Raw genomic sequence first — 18,489 nt, 5'->3', positions numbered from 1 at the left:
GTGTGTGTGTGTGTGTGTGTGTGTGTGTGTGTGTGTGTGTGTGTGTGTGTGTGTGTGTGTGTGAAAAATATATAGATATGATATTATTAATGGGTTAAGGCCGACAATTAATTACCTTTGTCTCACTTTTTAAGCTGAGTATTGCTATGTTTTTTGGATTTAAATATCCCTTGTGGCACAAATCTGAAGCAAATAGAAAATCAACATCAGTCTTTCTCTCCATTTTTCCATGCTCATTAATTACAGGTGGTTCCCATTTTGCCTGATATTCTGGACTGAGTGCATAGGTTACTGCTATGTTGCTGCTTATACGTTAGTGCTCTGCTGCTCCTGTACGCCAGGGTTGGTGCCTACCTGCTGCCTCCCTTTGACAATACCACTGTGTTTTATACAGCTCTACAGCATTTTCTCTTTACAGATATACTTAATGTTTTCATTTTTGAGGCTTCTTTTTATGGAGATCTCGAAGGTGGAGATCATTCAGCTACATAAAGAAACCAGAGATCATCCAGCTATAAAATTGCATTGTAACATTAACTTTTGTTTTGTCTACTGTTAATTTTCTGTTCCTCTTTTTTCTAAAGTTTGTCCAGCAACCTGAAATGAGTATTTTTAAGTCTGTGGTTTCTATTGGCTTCTAATTTCCCAGTGGATAAAAATATATATCACAAGCATATCCTAAAAGTGTGTTGGCAGAGGTGCGGGGGTGGGGAATTTTCCTGCTCTTGGGGCATTTGTGGGATTTGAGAGGCGGTTGTATTTATTTATAAGGAGAAAAAGGGGCAGAATTCTTCCATTCTCTGCTACCAAGTGAGCCAAGTACCATTTTAAGGACTTTACTTGTATGTCTTTGCATGATCTAATTGGTTCCAGTTACTGCCCTAGGGTGAGAGGTAGCTTGTGCAGTCAATTATTTCATACTGATGTTCACTCTGATTAATCTATTAATTATTACATACAAAGAGGGAAAAAATGAAAACCTGTGTGGATAAACATTCACGATATGTCCTAAAGTGAGAGGTTAGAAAATTCAAAGATAAAGATGACATTGTTAAGGCTGCAAAGTCTAAAATTAGATACTCACTTTGTTTTGCACGCAGGCATACAGGCATCACGTTTTGTCCCTTAGGGTGGCCTGCTTCATGACTAGGAAGACTGCTGAGGCTTACAAGAATTCTGCTTTCTGAGAGTAGGATTCTTTGCCCAGTCACAAGGAGGGAACAGAGGAATGGCATGACATGTAGGTTTACGTCAAGTGCAGATGTGTAAAGCTCATCTGGGAGTGCTTGATCGTAGCTGTAGACTGGGCTGTGTCAATTAAACGTGTTCTGAGTAGAGTTAGACAACATCGTACTTAAAACTACAGAATCTCATGAGCAGCAGGGCTTCTAGTACTGTGAAGAGCAATGGAGCGGAAAAGTTAGCAATCATGGGAATTTCTTTTAAAGTTTCTTAGTGTATGTAGACAAGATGTGAGCGACAATACTCTATATGTTTACTATATCTATAGAGTGTTAAGTGAGATGGAGATGGGGAATTGTCAGTTATAGTGGGGATTAAAAATAGTGTCTATGATCAGGTGATCTGTGTGGATTGCCTACAGTGTGGATTTTACTAGGTCATTTATTATTCCTGACCCTGGGAGAAAGCAGAGAGACACCTGACATGGCTTTGCGTTATGTAGCCACCAGACTAGGAATGAACAGTAATGACAAATGGATGCTGGGGATCACATCCCAAGCGCAGTGGGTAAGAGTTCCCTGGGTGAATTGTACCCACTGCTCAGAGGTACCTGACGGGTTTTGTCTTCTGCTTACACTTTGGCAATGTTTGTATAGCTCGCCATGCCAATAAAGCTTCATTGAGTAGAAATGAAAAAATTGTTAGAACGTAGTTTAGTCTTGCCTGTATGGATGGGATAAAACCATGTTAGAAGCTTGTTGTGTCACTGTACTACAGTCCAGTCAGCTAACACGGTTTTGTAACTTCATTATGGATGCTTGGGTTCTGTCCATGCAAGAAGGCCAAACTGTATTGTGACATGGACCAGGTACTATTGTTATAACTAAGGCTACATTTCAGTCACGGGTGTTTTTAGTAAAAGTCATGGACAGGTCACGGGTAGTAAACAAAAATTCACGACCGTGACCTGTTCTTGACTTGTATTATATACCCCTGACTAAATCTTGGGTGCTGGGCCGGGAGACTCAGGGTGCCGCAGGCCCGGGGGTGCCAGCAAGCAGCCCGAGGGTGCCAAGGGTGCTGGGGGAGGGCACATGGCCCGGGGGGGTGCCGAGCATGCTCTGGGATGGCGGGGCCCAGGATCCCTGTGGGTGCTGGGGAGAGGGGGCCGGGCAGCGGCGCGCAGCTCAGGACCCCTGCTGGTGCTGGGGAGGTGGGGGCTGGGCGGCAGCACACAGCCTGGGACCCCCACCAGTGCTGGGGGGGGGGGCTCCTGGCAGCAGCCCAGGCCCCTCACTGCTGAGGGTGTGGGGGTGCAGCAGCCCAAGACTGTCCCAGCAGCGCTCGGTGCAGCTGGCCCAGGGGCTGCCCGAGCTGCTCAGGCAGCCCTGGAGCCAGACTCGCTGGCTGCTGCAGAAGTCACAGAGGTCCCGCAGAGTCATGGAATCCATGACCTCCATGAGAGACTTGCAGCCTTAGTTATAACACAATGATCCAACATGGTAAATTTGTGATGCTGCTAGTGTTGTGCTGTTAAATCATGTCTATGCTGCTAGTTTTAAAATGGATTTGGGAATTAGGGTTGCCAACCCTCCAGGATTGTCCAGGAGACTTCAGGAATTAAAGATTAATCTTTAATTAAAGATTATGTCATGTGATGAAACCTCCAGGAATACATCCAACCAAAATTGGCAACCCTATAAAACCATGTTTTTAAAATTGGTTAATGCCCTCTTTGCATCCACACTGTGAAGTTTGCAAAGCACAGTACAAAGCTGTGTTGAATCTTGCAGGGTGGAGTCTTAAACACACTTTTTTTCTAAACTCTTTGCTAATGCTGCAGGAACAATGTCTGAGACTCTCTCAGAATTCCAGAGGGGTGAGCGAGGGTACAAACCAGGTTTTGACATAGCTAGAGTTTATTTTTCAGTTAATGTGGACAGAGCTGAATAAGCCAATACCCTTGGAGAATGTAGAGTTTTGTGTTCTTTATTTTGCCTCTCCCTGCCTTTCTGTTTCCTCCTTCCCCTCAGGGGAAACAGTGGGTTATACATTTTCACCTCTTAATCCTCTTTGACTGGACTTTAATTTCAGCGGCGTGCTACCTATCATATTATAGAGGGAGGAGGTGCTGAGGATAATACTGCAGTAAGGGCCTTGTGATTGTCTCCTGATTCATTGTGTTGTAAGGATAAGTCATAACTGTTTGCTCAAATCCCTATGAGTTTTTCTTCAAAATGAAGTGATTAACTTCTGTTGTAAACTTCCTCTTGTCTAGGGCATCCAAGCTTTATGCTGAGCTTGACAGCATTCAAGATATCCTGCCCACATAGGCTATTAGGTTCTGCTTATCCTTTGGTTCCACTGCCTGGTGAAATATTCGATAACGGGGAAAGAGCTTATCTTACATGCGTCTGAACTGACAAATATGGCAGCCTTTCAGGAAAAAGGCTAATGCAGACGAGGCCTTTTTCCTGGATGGAATAAGAATGAGCCCCGTACTTGTCTTGTCCCGTTGACAATGGTCAAATGCATACAGCATGATTTCCATAGCATCCAGACAGCCAGAGTATCTAATATCTACCTGTCTAGTCAATACATCAGCTTTGCTAGAGCAAAGAGCTGGAGTTTGTTATTAGGACTCATTTCTAATGCATCGGGAACAAATCTTTTTACCACCCCCCTTTATTCCAGAGTAAACATCATAAACTGCATGAATTTATTTACTTCAATGATAAATAACGGTGTCAGTCACCTTTGTTTTCCAAATAAGATATTTCTCTAAAATTTCCTTAGGATTTAATTTGCATGGCTTTAGGCAGGAGAGGTGGGAAATGGGGAGAGAGTGGAATTTGTTAATTTTTTGAACGATACTGTTAGGCTAGCATTAATGTTTGTCTCTGGATTGAAATGTGAGATAAGGCGATCCAGCCATGTTCCCATCTAGGGCCTGGCAGGGCTGAGTGTGTGTGTATGTGAGGGGTGGGCACAGCCCCAGGGAATGGAGAAGTGGCTGGATCCCCATTGGACCAGGGGCATCCCTGTCCCATGCACTGAGAAAACGGGGCCCCTCCAGGGCAGGACTGGGTCTGGCTCCAAGTGTTGGGGACTGTCCCCATGGCTGGGCACTGGGATGCCATTCCCTCTGGCACCCTACTCTGAGGTGTTAACCCTTTCCCTGCCAGCACCATTGTCCTTGCCTGGGTCAGGCCCCTCGGAAATGCAAGAACCCTCCTGTGGGAAGTGGCTGAACCAGAAGGAACTATTTAGTAAACCAGATGGTTTTTGTCCTAAAGCTATATACTGGGTCACCACAGGCCATCAAGGTTTACAAATTGATCCCAAGACCACAAAGGTTGAGAACTATTGGACTAGATGACCTTCAAAGTCTCTTCCAGCCCTATATTTCTATTATTCTAGTATTTTTGCGCACACTTGTGCACACACTGTGGCAACAGGGTATTTTTCATTCTTCCTCAACTCTAAAAGCAAGCTGAAGAGGTTTTGCTCAAACTCTCCAGACTGAGCAGAGATGAAACATGGGAAATTTCATCCTCAAAGATTGAGTGTTTCAGAAAGATAGGAGTGTGTGAAAATGGGATTGTTATGGTACAATTGTGACCCTAATCGGATAGCTACCCTAACACTTGAAACAATTTCCTGTGTGCAAGGGACCCTTCCTCTCCTCCTTCAAATCCCTTTCTGAAACCCATTTCTTTCATGAAGACTTTCTAGGTTTATTCTCCCAAATGATATGTCATTGCTTTGATATCTACAAATGAAAAGGTTTGTGGAAGCCCTATTATCATGGTTATCTGAATTAGATTCTGAATTCCTCATTCCTTCTCTTAGTTTTGGTAAAACATCATGTTCACTTAAAGCATTCGCCAAATATGAAACATCATCAACAGCAGGCCTATGTGACAGGTGCATTTAAAGAGATTTATGATCACTTTCACCATTTGGCAGGCAATTGCTTTTTATTATTTTCAGATTTTTATTTAAAAATAGATTCATGTCACCTGGCAGCAGCTGGCCAGGCTTTACTCCATGAGTAAAGTCCACCACCCAGTGGCAGAACTTGCTGTGTGTGTACATTATCACGGCAGAGGGAAGATAGGTTTCTACTGATGCAAAGGCAACCCCTTTTACCAAGAAGCCTGTCCTCCGCTAATCCTACTTCATCTGGAAATCACTCTTGGGTACATCTCTTTTATGCATAGTGTTTATTTAAAAGAGCTCTCTTCTATTAAGTATTTGTGCAGGCTACAGTATATTATCATCAGCCCTCTGTTTAAGAGAAGAGCCTATAAGAATATGACAATCCACTGGTAAACGGGGTAGTGGGAGTCCTGTCCATCAGTTTCAGCTTTATTTTTAAAGCCCATTAAGTTAAGCCCATATGGTGTGAAGAAAAGCTTCAAAATGTGAAACGAATGTAAGGAAAATGCTTTTCTGTGTCTGAGTTTGCAGGGAGCCTGAAATGGAGAACAGTGAACTGTATAAGGCTTGGTTTCAATGCGCAAGCTAAGCAGTTACGCTGTGTGTATAGGAGTTCCTCTAACCTGGAGACACGAATCCTCACTACTACACAGCAGTAGCTGCCACTCCAACTTCAGTGGTGCTCTGGCTACTTCATCTTTGGTGCTCTACAATGCTTGCCTACATTGAGATCCACCGAACCCACATTAAACCTCCACTGTGCCCTGGGCTAGTCTGATTAACATTCATACACTCCTCTCTGCATAGGCCCCCTAAATTCTCTCCACCATGCAAGGTGGGGTGGGCAAACTTTTTGGCCCAAGAGCCACATCTGGGTTTAGAAATTGTATGGCGGTGCATGAATGCCCACAAAATTGGGGGTTAGGATGCGGGAAGACGTGAGGTCTCTAGCTGGGGGTGCAGGCTCTGTGGTGGGGTTGGGGATGAACGGTTTGGGGTGCAGGAGGGTCCTCCAGACTGGGACCAAGGGGTTCAGAGGATGGGAGGGGAATCAGGGCTGGGGCAGGGGGTTGGGATGGATGTGGGGGGGTGCGGGCTCTGGGGTGGGGCTGGGGATGAGGGGTTTGGGGTGCTGGAGGGTGCTCCAGGCTGGGACCGAGAGGTTCGGAGGGCGGGAGAGGGATCAGGGCCGGGGCAGGGGTTGGGGCATCGGGGGTGGCTCAGGTGTGCAGGTTCCAGGCGGCTCTTATCTCAAGTGGATCCCAGAAACAACTGCGTGTCCCCCATCTGGCTCCTATGTGGAGGCGCGGGCAGGCGGCTCTGCTGCACGCTGACCCGTCCGCAGGCGCCGCCCCTGCAGCTCCCATTGACCGCGGTTCCCAGCCAACGGGAGCTGCAGGGACGTCACTTAGGGCGGGGGCAGTGTGTGGAGCCCCCTGACTGCCCCTACGCGTAGGAGCTGGAGAGACGACGTGCCGCTGTTTCTGGGAGCTGTGCGGAGTGACCCGTGACCCTGCTCCTTGGCTGAAGCTCCAGAGTGGGGCAAGCCCCAGACCCCGCTCCCCAGCAGGAGTTCAAGGGCTGGATTAAAATGGCTGGCAGGCCGGATCTGGCCCGCGGGGCGTAGTTTGCTCACCCCTGATGCAAGGGAACCCCCCTAACTGCAGGGCCGCCCAGAGGATTCAGGGGGCCAGGGGCAAAGCAATTTCAGGGGCCCCTTCCATAAAAAAAAAAGTTGCAATACCATAGAATACTATATTCTCGTGGGGGCCCCTGTGGGGCCTGGGGCAAATTGCCCCACTTGCCCCCCCTCCCGGGTGGCCCTGCCTAACTGATTAACAAGTGGATACTCCACAGCTACAGAAGTAGGACCAAGATTTGCCCCTAAAAGAGAGATAAACTGTCTCCATTCATCTCAGTGGGTTTGACTCTGAAGCTTCTCTGTGTGTCCCATTGTCTGAATTCATTTTACCACTAAATACTGGTACATGTCTGGAACTGTCAAGCAGTTTCACCCATCCATCTCTCACCCCCAATGTACAAATGCACCAGGCTTTGGTGACCAGTGCAATAACTCTTCTAGCTACTGACCTACAGTATGTATAATTTGTCAAGGGAAGATTGCGTAGAAGGGAGTGGCTAGAGTTAATTGCATGTGTACTCTGCTGTACTATTGAAAAGCAGTGTTTTCACTCCGGTGGCTGTGATCTGCTCTATTTTATGTAAATTAGGTGTGGCCCTCAAGGTTGCTAGGGTGGTTCTCCATTGAGCAATATTTGGGCATCCCTCCCCTAGAAGCTAAGCCAGTTTTGACATGCTGCTTTAATGTTTTCTGGCTGTAATATAGAAAGACTTAGAAATCTTTTGTTGTCATCACACACAGCAATGAAGCATTCTCTCTCTCTCTCTCTCTCACACACACACACACACACCAGAAATAAGACTGTGATCTCGTTTCTCCTTTGCGGTGAGAACCCGACAAGTCAGTGATGGCTTGGTGCTGTATGTCCTATCTGTTCTTGTTGTATTTGTGTGTATCAGGAAGTGCTGGTTTTGGCATGCTTTTCACTTGGCACACAGAGTGGTGAAACTTCAGATTTGTATTCATGATAAAGTTCAGGAAAGAAAAAATTGTGGCAGGTGTTTCCTAGTTTCTTAGCTGCACTGAAAAATTTAAATATGATATGGCGTGCTGTGAATGAGTCAGTTTAAACAGCACACAAATTAACATTCCAATAAGACTGAAAAATATAGACTATCTTGTTAACTGTAGAAATCACATGGTCCAAATATTATATTGCCAAACTATGTTTTCTGCCTTACAAAAGCAAGTGATGAATCTTATGAGTTTATACTAGCTTTATAAAAGATGAAAAGGTAGCCTCCTGTGCATTATTTTGTAACCTAGCAGCTCCCACAAAGTAGGAGTCATTTTCATGATTATTTTTCTTAAGGGAAATCTCTCATATATTCTCCATGGGGAAGACTTTCAAAGGGCAGTTGGGTGCCCAGCTCCCATTGAAAGCCAAAGGTTGACTGGGTCCTTTCAAAATCCCAGCCTAAATCTATTTTGTTTGAAAGCTTTATCCCTTTGCCACTCCATTTAGTGAAAATGTTGCTTAAATTTCCAGTGGTGGTATGCTGGAGGGGGACAGCACAGGTGGAGTAAAGTTCATTTGTAGAACTTTGATCTGACCCTAATGATACTGCATCCCTGCTTAATAAAGGTTAATAAAGACATTCTTTTTTTTACCCTTCTGCCATACCGACAATTTAAATGAGAAACAAGAATCTAGCTCTGCTTCTGGAATCTGATCGATGAAATGCATGACAGCTTTGTTTATGTAAGACTGTAGGAAAAGGATCTCCATTTTTACATATTCCTCAAGTCTCATCCCTTTCATCGGCTTTACTCTTAGGTAAGGGGGACTGCATGGTACTATTTAGAAGCTCATGTATGACATTAGTTCAGTCAGAAAAGTAGCAGCAAAGCCATGTTAGGCACTTCTCCCCGCTCCAAAGGGTGAGCATGCTACCTCTGTTGTGCTCTCAGTTCAGACCTAGGAAAGTAAGTCTAGCTCCTGAAACCAGACTTGCAGTGTTGCCAACGCTCATGATTTTATTGCGAGCCTGGTGATATTTTGTGTTTTTCTTAAAGCATCAGCTGTTGGAATCAAGAGACTGCACGAGTATCTGAGTTGAAAAATATGATTCAAGTGCACTCTAAAGGCTCAGAAACCAGAAGGCAAATAAAAAGAACTTGATATTTGTTTTTTCAAGCTAAGCTCATGATTTTGGAGGGCTTGACTCGTGATTTTTTAAGGCTAGGGGATGGCAATACTGTTAACTGTTCCATGGTAATGTGGATTTTAACTATGGCAAAGGCTATCATCAGGTCAAATATCTCATCCTGATCTCAATGGGGTACTTCTTGGTTGGAGTGTGACTGAGATGAATCCATTGTCTGTACTAGTTCAGTTCTCCTAAACAGAGACCACCATTCAGGCCTGTACTCTGCTGATTTATATTTGTTTATGAGTGGACAATACTGTGTGTGCGATTTTATATATAAACAGTAATTCTTTTATTTAGGGCTGCACAACCAAAAGGCAATGTGCTTTATCTGCTTACTTTGAAAGTACAATATAGGAAAGGGCCTTATTTTGCTAAATAGCTCCACAGAATTTAGTGATGGCAGTCATTACTAGGGAGCAATATGTTATATTTACTGTAGTGGGAGAAAAATGTGGATGTTTACAGGGAGCGGTGCGTTTCCCGTTACTTTCCAGTGGTGGCTCATAGGCTTTTGCACCCACTTGCAGCAGTAACTTTGGAGTAACTTGGTCTGTCATGAGATCTCCATAAAAATTGCACCATTGCATGCATGCTGTTGTGAGGCAGATGTGAAATTCATGTGAGTCAGCACTCTCCCACCAGACAGACAGAAACTGAGTCCACATCTCTTAGAAAACAAATATCCCATTCATTAGCTCAGCTCCTTTTCGATAAATCATTACTACTGTAAACCATCCATTATAACTAGGGAAAGAAATTTCACAGTGTAAATAAAACAAATTACTGTGGCAGAACAGTTTGTATTTCATTGTAATGTCTAATGGCATGTTCTCATAAATAGATTTTCCCCTGGTCAAACTATCACATCTATGATACACTTGGTCTCCATCAACCTGCACACACCATAGTTATTCCTAGACTTATTTCCTCCCCAGCAGTGCAATGCGGTTCTGCTGTATCATGTGGTTAGCTAGGGTTAGTCCACCTTTGTGCATGTATCCAGACAGTTTGCATGCAAGCGTTGCCAGAGAAACAATAGTAGAATCACAGACTAAGGGCATGGAATATCACTCATTGATCCAGTCTGTCATACCACTTATGGATCCAATTGTCAGCATGAATGCAATTCCTTTTATACCTCTGTAAGTATTAAAAATAGCTGATGATGGGATTTGTGGATTTTGAAAAAATCTGATTCTACCACCATTTATCAGACTGTGCATTTGTATTGATTTCCCCCCTTCTCCCTTTTGGACAGCATTTTCCCCATGCTCCTGCTTTTAACTTTCAAGCGTGGGCCTGAGAAAATACTTTTAAAAACTTTACTAGATGCAAGCAGTATTCACCCTTAGCTATTCTTGTCTCCTTATGTGTGTGGCTCTCCTGTGTGGACCTCCATGCATGCATAGCGGGCGGAGTGTTGCTGTGCAGATCTTAGGAAAATGCTGACCCCAGCCTTTGGATTGTGATATGTTCACCTGTCATTGAGAAACGAGCAGATTGAACTCTTCTAATGAATCTTGAACAGCCAGGCTTGGTCTGTTACGACTCTGATGCTTAAGTACAGTCATAAACATATGCTACATTTGTCCTGCAGGAATCTTCATAATGTTTTTGAAGCAAATGGCTTCTCCAGTAGTTATTTGCTGTCTGAAGTCTACTGCCACCTTTTAAACTTAAATACACTTTATTTTCAGATGCTTACTGTGACAGGCTGGACACCCTGGGATGTCACCTGGTGTGCTGGGATGCCACTGAATCAGACTATTCTGCCAGCCTGGGCAACCATTTACCTGGTCTTGCTGGGCTCGGCTCCCCAGCCTTTTCCAGCCAAGCACACAGGCAGGGCCACACCCAGCTGCACAGAGAGACAGAGATCCTCTCTGGGAAGGCTCAGCTTAAGGGGCTTGCCACAACACCCAGACGTCCACCCCCCCTTGAAGTACAAACCCAAAATTATATAAAATTCACCTCTTCCCTCAGTGTGGAGGAGGGCATGCACAACTTCTTGTCCTCTCCCCTCCCCCCCCCAGATTACTAAGAAAATAAAAGAGAGCACGCAAACTAAGCTTAATACACTAAAGAAACCGGTTACATGTGAGTTCTCACCCTAAATGTGTTTCTAATAATCTTCTTCACAGGCCAGACGCCCTTCCAGGAGTTTTGGTTTTTGTTTCCAGCTCTGCTATTGTCTTGCTGTGTGACTTATAGCAAGTCACTTAATTTCTCTGTGTCTGTTTTTCCTTTCTATGGGGAATATAATACAGTATTGAATTCACAGGTTTGTTATGAGAGCTATAGGCTATGTCTTCATTGTGAAACAAAAGTGTGTTTTAACCCCGAGCTAGCAAACTCAAGTTAGTTAGCTTGATATAAAATCCTAGTAGCGACAAGATGCAGTTAGTGTTTACCTCAGCGTAACTAATTGACGTCAACACTGCATCTGTCACCTGCAGTTTATCTTGACTAGCTGTATTGCAGTAAAAACCACCTGTGTGCCTTGTCTCCACTAGGAATTTACACTGAGTTAGATATCTCAGTTCAAAATACTCCTCTTTTAGCAGTGAAGACATAGCCAAAGTTTGGCTTTTCCTCTCTGAGCTATTCTGGGAGCCAGCAAACCTGAAACAGACAAGGGGAAGTTCCTGAGAAATTTTGCTTCCACTGGACAGGACGGTTCAGGGGGATCTGTGAGGGCAGTGTGTTCAGTAGGGCTGTCTCCACACTTGTATTTTCTTACAATCTCCAACCGCTGTGGTATCACCCGCACTCCTCCACTGGTGCTAACAGTGATGGAAGCACTGATGCAGGCTCGTCGCAGGAATTTTGACCACTTGTGTCAATGAATGCTGTTCAGAGCAGATGGAGACGATTAAAACACTGGCAGTCTGTATATACTTAGCCCTTCCGCAGTCAGACCCACTGGTGGTAGTGCAGCAGTGGGAGATTTACAAGAAATGCTAGTAAAGCTGAGGCCTCGTAGTCCTTGTTGCTACTGTAGAATGGGGCAGTGTGCACGATGTAAGCCTCTGCTTCCAGTTACCAGTCAGCACCGGTGAATAGGCAGAGCCCTGGAATCTGGCCACATCCCAAAGCCATAATCCCCAAAACTGATAATATTGATATACCGTATAATTTCAGTAAGAAAACTATCTCCTCCTACTAATATTTTCAATCTCCGATTTTAATCCTGGTTTCACACCTTCATGTGTGTTGCAATTTAAAAAAACCTAGTTTACCATGTCAGCCTGTTCTATCTAAAGATTCTCAAAGAAGGTCTGTGCATTGTCCAGCTCTGTGAAACCTTGCAATTAATGTTGTTTGATAACGTTTGATAAAATATTTTGATAACGTGTTAATTTGCAATCAGTTTCTCACCATTGTCTCTCTCTGACTGCCAGATAGTTTGCTGGCAATGCAGGATGATGCAAGTGAATAAAGTACCTGGCATGAGACTCCCTGAAGTCCCAAAGGGTCTCCTTTTAGTGAAACAGTGAATATTCCTTTTTGTGTGTAAAATACTGTTAATGGCTTATTTAGCAACATGTATTTCAACAGCCTGGCTTTTAGTTTTATGTTGGGGGAGGATTCTTGCATATGCAGACATTCTAGCACCCGCGGCTAATTCTGTCTACCTCTTTCTTTTCACTCTCATCTAAGTTATTTCCATGGAAGGATAATATATTATGTGATCTCTCAGGTTTTTAATGTATCTCTTGATTCACCTCTTATAGCTACTTCTTGAATGGGCTGTAGAAAAACTTAGGGCTGAATCCTTCCCTTACTGGCTGGAGCCACTCTGGGAGTGGTGGGAGTTTGGGGGATGGTTGAGCAGTGCCATTGTGTTCCTGTGAACTGAACTATTAAGTTCACAAACCAAATCATAGAAGGTCTGTCCATGACTTGCATAGCACAGCATTGCATTTATTGACAGGACAAAGGTCTGAAGAACACAATTTTTTTCCTTTTCATTCTTTATTATTATTATTATTATTATTACTATTGCTCTTTCTTGAGTTCAATCTGGCCTTTCCTGATAATTATACATCCTGCTTCTACAACTGATGATTAGATTAGCTAATCAAACAGGGAAAAAGCAATGAAATATGATCAAAATAAAGGGCGGAAGGAGTTGAGCTATTTTCAGTACAGATGATTTGGTTCTTGAGGTTTTAATGGAATTAAATGGAGGATTGAATTAGACAATGATTGAATTAAGTGGAAGTCACTGTATACCGGTGTTTAACGTAACAGATCCCTGCACAGAATTTTGATTCTCAACCACCCCTTTAGGGATGTTTTCATAGTCTGAATAGCCCTGAGCAAATTATCACTATCAAACTTACAGCAGCCTTTCCATGCACAGTTTCTCATTCCATGTGCATCTATACTAGCAAATTCCTTACCTGTTTTTCAGCAGTGGCACGGCTGCACCAATGTTACCGGAAGTGCAAGCTCTAGTGTAGACAGAATGTAGGTATTTTTATCACTGTATCATCTAACTCTGCTTACATGACAGTGGTAAAATGGCTGTGCCCAGCCTGGGCTAGTATTAGTAGACCTACAGAGGTGCTAATTCAATAGTAGATATCCCCAAAATTAGGAGCGGTGCCAGGGTTTTTGCCGCCCTAGGTGGCAGCGCTCCTCCTCAGAGCATTCGGCGGTGGGGGTCCTTCCGCTCCGCGTCTTCGGGGCGCTTCAGCGGCGGGTCCCGGAGCGAGTGAAGGACCTGCCACTGAAGCACCCCGAAGACGCAGAGCGGAAGGACCCCCGCCGCCGAATTGCCGCCGGGGACAGCAAAATGCCGCCCCCCAAATCCTGCCACCCTAGGCGACTGCCTAGGGTCGCCTACTGGAAGCGCTGGCCCTGCCCAAAATTGCCAGTGTATACACAGCTAGGGACACTCCTGAGCCAGGCAGATATGAAATGTGGGCTGCTTTTAAAGTGTCATGTTATAGTTCCATGCCCCAGTTTGACTACTTGTTCCATTACAGGAAAACAAACCACCACCTGTATGGCCTGCACATAGGCCACGTGGGCTTTGTGTCTGTGGATCAAGCACAGCTTTGTTTGTATAGGAAACATGGTTTGGAGGCAGCTCTTTAACTGAGGCTTGAAATGAGTGATTTTTTTTTTAATCAAAAATCAATTTTCACAGTTTGTGCCAGCTACTTCCGGGAGCGGCACGGGGTCAGGGCAGGCAGGGAGCCTGCCTTAGCCCTGCTGCGCCGCCGGACTTTTAGCGGCCCAAAATCTCTCGGTTTGGCTTCCGTAGTCTCCGGAAGATAGAGCCCAATTCCGGGAGACTCCCAGCAAAACCGGGAGGGTTGGCAACCCTACTACTTGAGGGCACTTTCAACAGAACACATGTTCTAGTTACACAGCTCACTACAGAATCTTCATTCAAATAAAGGGAATGGTAGGCTATAGTAGGTCCACCGAGCCTCATCAGAAGAGCCTCTCTTACAAAATGTCTACTCCTAGCTAATTAGTTGTTTGTTGCCCGTAATGGCTCAGAACACAGAAACGCTTACTTCAGGATTCTTTAATACATAGTTCATTAACACAATATTATTTAGAGGAACTTCTTGAAGATCTTCTGGTTACACCACTTATGGCTACAATACGCTATAATGGTTTGTTATGTGGGTGGTGCGTGCACATGCACAATAACATTTAATTAAAATAATGTTTTTTTGGGGGGGTACAATATTTAATGCATAGATGAAACTGACATATCAGGCTTTCTGCACACCTAATTCTCACCATGACAAAAGCAGTTATTCTGTACTGGAAGAGAAACCCATTCAAACATGAGACACTTAAACATTCAAAGCAGTTTCTTCAGTTGTGGGAGAGCAAAGGGGGAAAGCATTTGAAACTGCCAAATAAATTTATTTCCCACTTATTGTTTTTAAACCAAGTTTCTCTGAAATCAACTTTGTCATTTTAAAATTTAAGTCCAGAGATGATCTTTTGTGCAGCAAGTTTCAACCCAGAGAAATTTTTTATAGCTGAATTATAAACCCCTGGCTACAGGAATTTATAATGGAAATGCCAATTGACCTTAACAGTAGCTGTTAACAGGCACAGATGACCCACAAAAGGAAAGATTACAAAACCACACAACAAGGATATATAAAATGTATAGGTCAATCTATAGAATTAATTCTTTAAAGCCAGTGATAAGATTCTGAACTTTAAGTTGACCTGTATTATATTACTTCCCTCTATTACTACTGCTGTAGCTCATTACTGTTAGCAATGCTGCAGTTGATAATATTCAAGTTGGACAGCAGTTCATGAGTATATGTTTTAAAACCTATTCTAATGTTCCATTAACCTCTCAGGACAATATTTTATATGATCCATTACCATTACCCCCCCCCCCAACGCAGTGTTTTTTTATATATATATATATAGGGGTGTGGGTGTATATATATTCTAAGCAAGAATCCTTGACATTCTTAAAGTAATAAATCTCAAATTCATATTCTGCAATGCATTACCAACCCACAACTATTTTAATCAGTGTGCTTTAGTTGTGTATGTGTTCAGGTGCATTGCTGGACTAGGGCCATAGGACTGGCAGTATTGAATATCAGCACTTACAAAAAAAATATAGTGCTAACAAACTACAAATCCAGGCAATCAGGGAGGCATTATGGTCAGGAGACCTGTTCTGTTCCTAGCGGATAGGAGACCTGTTCTATTCCCAGTCCCACTGACCTGCTGTGTGACTTTGAGCAAGTGGCTTCATTTCTCTGTACCTCTGTTTCCCCTCCCACTCTTGTCTGTCTTGTCTGTTTGGATTGTGAGATGGTCAGGCAGGGATTGTCTCATGCTCATGTGTTTGAACAGTGTCTAGCATGATGGAGTCTCAGGTGGTGCATCGATCGGGTCACTATTGCAATAGAAATAAATAGTATTACTAATGGGAGGAAGGAAGACTGACCAAACTGGCTATGCAGGCATATTTAGGGGTTCTGTAAGCATTTTTTAAAATAGTGAGCTGAAAAGCTACTGGAGGACAATCATATGTCAGCCTATATATCTGGCAGGGGTGAAACACTGTTACTAAATATTAACTATAGTTGTGCACATACAAGCTGTACTGAGAACAAGACATGCCAATAACTTGTTAAAAATGGAATGTGGATAGAAACTACTATTCTTCCCTTTCTCCCACTCCTTGAAATTTGGAAAGCGGATGAGTTGATTTAATTTACAAAGGTCAGATCCAGTATGGCTACTCCGGTATTCAAAACTAAAAATGGAAAATAACTTTTATTTTAGCTACAAAACAATTCTCATGATGGTTGTTCTTTGGCAATATTACACCAGGATATTTCCCTATTTTTTGTAAGCCATAATTACACTATGACTCTCCCTACAACATAACATAACAACATTGCAGGTAGTTTCTAAAGGTGTCTTCTATATGGCTCTGTACCTGTCAGCCCTGGAAAGGCCTGGAATAAATACGTTTGGCGATAAATGTTTTCATTGATACCTTTTAAGTCCATTGGAGTGAGCTGGACACAGAGCACAGTCTGGATGGATAAAGAGGAAAAATAGCAAATATGTTGCTTAAATGAGTATATTCTCTTTTCAATAGCTGGCATTTATAAATTTAGAACCACTCAGAATATACAAGGGAAAAGTGTTGATAAATCAGAAATAATAAAATGTCTGAATAGAATGTATTAAGTATCATACCCAATGTCAATTAAAACAATTTTTGTTAACATTATTTCACTTGATAGGGTTCAGAGAAAATGACTGTGTTCACAGAGTGTGATTTGGAGGGAAGATTAGCAGTACAGTGCTTTTATCTCCATCCAGGCTTCGACTATGCTTACGTTAGTAGCATACAGTAGAAAACTGTGTGTGTGTGTGTGTGTGAGAGAGAGAGAGAGAGAGAGAGTGTTTCCTAGTGTGCTTATGACATCCTCAGTTTCCAATGCGGAGCTTAGTTAAAAGAGCATGTGTGAGCAACTCCCAATAGTTGGAGACCTCTGGCAAAGAGTGAGACAGAGGGAGGGAGCATTAGCAGTCTTGACTAAAGTAGTGAGTGCAGTGTTCTGGGCATGGAATGACGCACATATTGTGCTGGATCAGAAATGCGGAAGAATTAGAAGCCTCTAAGTGTCAACTAGTCTTGGTTTAAAGAGCAAAGCAGCACAGCTACGAAGCTGTTCTCTGTGTGGCGCTGGTAAGATATACATCGTTCTTTGACTTCTCTCTCTCTCTGCTCTCTCTCGCTCGTTTTCTTCCCTTTCTCCCTCCCATTTTCCTCCCCTCAAGGCTTACATAGCACAAGGCTTCTGACAGGGATCAAGGGGGAAACAATTTGGTTGGGCTTTACCGATTTTCTTTTTCTTTAATTTTTTTTTTAAAAATCCTTTTTTGTTTTACGTTTAGTGTGAAGCAAAAAGATTGTACTAGTCAGCGTTGAAATGCTAGTTCTTTTCTTGTCTCTCTCTCTCTCTGTGTGTGTAAATATATATATATATGAATACACACGCAATCTATGTATGTACATTTTTGAGTAAACAAGAGTAAAAGTCCGTTTCAGCTGGCCTGAAGATATGAGGCCTTGGAGAGACTATCTATTTCCACAACAGCACCAAGTTCCTGTTACATTACATGTTGCTCTCTGCTGATGGCAGTTGATAATTGGTAGCCACAGTCTGTGGTCTGAGCGCAGCTTTTTGTCTAGCACCTGGGCTGGGCCCTGCTGATATACAGTGGAGTGAGAGAGAGTCACACACAGACAGAAAATAAGCTAGCTGTAACTGTGCAACTCTGAGTGAGCGGCCTCAAGAGGATATTGCCTCACTGCATGGAACTTACCTGAGGCTGACTGGTGATGCTGTGTGTGCTGGGGGGTTCACAGAGAGGCTTGAATCCCTTTTCCAGAGGACACGATTATGTCCAGTGAACAGCGTAACAGTACAGCGTTGAAGGATGCTCAGTTAAAAGACCTGTTATTGGAAAAAGGTACTCCAGTTTTTGGTTGTATTTTTTAAATATTTATTTAATATATTTGCATGAATCAGATTATTGTAAATTTGATCTCTGACTTCTATCTGATCTGCCAAGTTACAATATTGCTGTATCAGAGCTACTCTTATAAGCAGAGGTGTATAAATAGAAGGAAGTCTATTATATATGCACACAGTTGTTTGTACAACTATCTCTTTAGGAAAATGGTCCAGGCATTTCTATCCACATGAATACAAATAAGCTAATGTATCCCCTCTTCTATTCTTAATTTATTCTCCTAGGAAGGTGTTTTCAATAAATACACAATTGCCTTTTTTGCTGCATATTTGTGAAGTAAAAAAAAAGATTCCCCTGGAAAAACTGTATTACTCCTTTATGCCTGTGTGTGGGTGGGTAGATATAATTTTTTCCATGCTCAATTTTTGAAGAAAAGCTTTACTAGGGGATGTGGGTGGTGGTGGTTAGGGTGAGGTGCCTCTCACGTTTGCCGTTAACTGGGGAGCCTGGGTGGGGTGTGTGGGGGTACGTGACTGTATGTTGGCATACATCAGAAACTGACTA

The 18,489-nt window shown here is 43.3% G+C and overlaps 1 protein-coding gene across 3 annotated transcripts in view; it reads left to right on the top strand.

The window, feature by feature from the left end:
* The window catches only part of LDLRAD4 (low density lipoprotein receptor class A domain containing 4), a 405,437-nt gene that overhangs the window by 364,210 nt on the left and 22,738 nt on the right, over positions 1 to 18,489 (top strand). Inside the window, exon 1 of one of the 3 annotated variants that reach the window (XM_024198097.3) lies at positions 16,942 to 17,134. The exons of 1 other annotated variant lie outside the window; for it this stretch is intronic. Coding sequence is in view for 1 of the 2 variants with exons in the window: in XM_024198096.3 (XP_024053864.1) it covers positions 17,853 to 17,922 (70 nt within the window). In the remaining variant the exon portion in view is untranslated. One more of the 3 variants, XM_024198096.3, reaches the window with a different exon arrangement.

This window comes from Terrapene carolina, unplaced genomic scaffold (assembly GCF_002925995.2).
Source record: "Terrapene carolina triunguis isolate 2854851 unplaced genomic scaffold, T_m_triunguis-2.0 Scaffold58, whole genome shotgun sequence".
In the NCBI taxonomy this organism is placed as follows: Eukaryota; Metazoa; Chordata; order Testudines; family Emydidae; genus Terrapene; species Terrapene triunguis.
This window is presented reverse-complemented; position numbering and strand designations above follow the sequence as displayed.